Raw genomic sequence first — 2,508 nt, forward strand, 5'->3', positions numbered from 1 at the left:
CCCCCTGCCTTCACTAGCAGGACCAAGTACTGATTTTTGCCCCAGATCCCTAAGTGGCTCCCTCAAGGATTGAACTCACAACCCTGGGTTTAGCAGGCCAACGCTCAAACCACTGAGCTATCCCTCCCCCCCAAATGCAAATGGCTGAATGTATAGCTTTTTCAGAAATTATTTTCAGTCCTTGTCCTTTGATAGGTCATTTGAGAATTCATGACTCGAGTGGTGTCTTTGGCAGTTTCACTTTGGGATAAATTACCCTCCTCCACATATGACCAGATGTTGATCATGTGATACAGACATAGGTGTCCTCCTGCAAGCACCAGCTCCAGATGGCTTGAGGAGGAAATGCATGATATGGTACTCCTTACTACTGCTCCAAAGAGGAGCACTGTGCATCCCTCACGTGTAGCACAGTATGTACAGAGTGGGGCCTAACAATGCTCTGTTGTGCTGGTAGTATAGGGAACTGGCTACTACCTTAGTTGGCAATCTGTTGCTCAAAAGAGTTCTAGTATGCATTTCCCTCTTCTTCACCTATCACAGTCGTATATCACGGGGCCAGATTTTGCCATAAGCTGCTTATTCCTCAAATCTCTTAAATTGTACCATACTGAAGTGTGTCCTAATGCTTCTTCTGAATCCGGGTCCCTTACATGCTATTGTTTCACAAAAATTAACCTAAAAATGGATACTTTTCTGGACACAACCTGTGAAAAGCTCAGCTGTGAGAGAAATGATGCATCAAATGACTTCACCATTCCTGAACTCTCCCCATGACTCCTCGGCTTACATGCTTTTGATGTTAGTAACCAGTTGATGGGTCAGCCCAAGAAGATGTCAGTAAGAGAGTGCGGCATTTATAGCTGTTTTTATCTCATCATAATCTCACCATAGGTAAACCTTAACATGGAATAAGTTTAAAGTATTTTTTTCCAAATATGAAATAAAATTACCTAATATTTTCTAATGATGCTGGAAATGTTTACACTAAATAGACAGGTACATCCACAATCTTTTGTCTCTTTTGGAATGTTATGTTGACAATTTCCCTTTGATATGTTTCTAGGACCCTGAAGCTGTGGTGCCTGTTGGACAGAGGAGAGCTTGGTGTTGGTGTATGTGCTTTGGAGTGGCTTTTATGCTTGCTGGTGTGATACTTGGTGGTGCCTATCTGTACAAATATTTTGCATTCCAGGTAAGCTAAATACATTTTGTGTAGTAAAGGACTATATGCACTGCGTTTAGTAGAGAGTGAGCAAGAGAGTGCTACTGGTTCTCTCTCTTCACATTTACTCTTCTATAGGTTTAAGGGCTGGATGTATAGCTTTTTCAGAAATTATTTTCAATCTTCCTCCTTTGATAGGCCATTTGGGAATTCATGAAGAGTGGTGTCTTTGGCAGTTTCACTCTGGGATAAATTACTCTCCTCCACGTATGACCAGATTCAGAGGGAATGTGTAAGGTGGTATAAGACTCCTTGGGCCAGATTATTGAGGAAACACTCAGAGAGACTTCTGAGGCAGGAAATTCCACAGAATTCTCCCCTATTGTTCAGTTGGGGAGAGCGGTTTGCCCCCATCCTCCTGTGAAGTAGGCCTTTGAGCAAGCCCCTGAACCTGGGATCTGCAGGACTCCAGAGCTATCTCTACAGAGGCCTTACACCCTGCATTGGCTCGGCCTCCCTGGCAGTGCAGTTCCATTGGAGCTCTGCTACAAGGGATACCCCTGTGACTTCATGGGGATTCTGTGGGAATTATGATAATACAGACCCTGAATTTCATGGGGCTGGTGGGGTAGCTAATGTGTCTGTCTGCCTAATATCCAATCCCTCCCCACCCCCGAAACAGACTCCAGCCATGTGGAACACACTATGTTTGGCCAAGGGTGGGAAACCGTGCCATAGTGGCAGCTGACACTCTTCCTTTCTATTTGTGGGAGGGGCAAGATCTGTGCATGGAGGGTTCCCAGGAAAATCCCATTCCCTGACAGCCTGATTTCCAGACACTTGATCCTTTGGACCTATTTACATCCATTTGCTAATGTCTGCAGAAGTCTAAACTGATCAAACAGCACAGAGGAGCTGGAGGGGTCTAATTTAACTTGCATCTTCTTATACCTTTCTGTTCTATTCTTGCTGTTCTGTTCTGGATCCTGGCTTTCTCTATGAATTGTACCAATTTAGACTTTATCAGATTCAGTAGATGAAATTCAGAGTGATGTTAGCTATATTATGGTTACCAGGAGCAAGTCTAAGAGCTTGTCTGCACTACAGTGTTAGCTTGAGGCCTGGTCTACACTACGCGTTTAAACCAAATTTAGCAGTGTTAAACTGATTTAACCCTGCACCCGTCCACTCAATGAGGCCCTTTATATCAATATAAAGGGCTCTTTAAACTGATTTCTGTACTCCTCCCCGACGAGAGGAGTAGCGCTGAAATCGGTATTGCCATGTCGGGTTAGGGTTAGTGTGGCCACAAATCGACGGTATTGGCCTCTGGGCGGTGTCCC

The 2,508-nt window shown here is 44.3% G+C and overlaps 1 protein-coding gene across 1 annotated transcript in view; it reads left to right on the top strand.

The window, feature by feature from the left end:
• ITM2B (integral membrane protein 2B) overlaps window positions 1–2,508 on the top strand; it is a 28,891-nt gene that overhangs the window by 13,715 nt on the left and 12,668 nt on the right. Inside the window, exon 2 of the mRNA XM_032788144.2 lies at window positions 1,067–1,195. Within this exon, the coding sequence (XP_032644035.1) occupies window positions 1,067–1,195 (129 nt within the window). The remainder of the gene's footprint in view (window positions 1–1,066; window positions 1,196–2,508) is intronic.

Source organism: Chelonoidis abingdonii, chromosome 1 (genome assembly GCF_003597395.2).
Source record: "Chelonoidis abingdonii isolate Lonesome George chromosome 1, CheloAbing_2.0, whole genome shotgun sequence".
NCBI classification, from domain to species: Eukaryota; Metazoa; Chordata; order Testudines; family Testudinidae; genus Chelonoidis; species Chelonoidis abingdonii.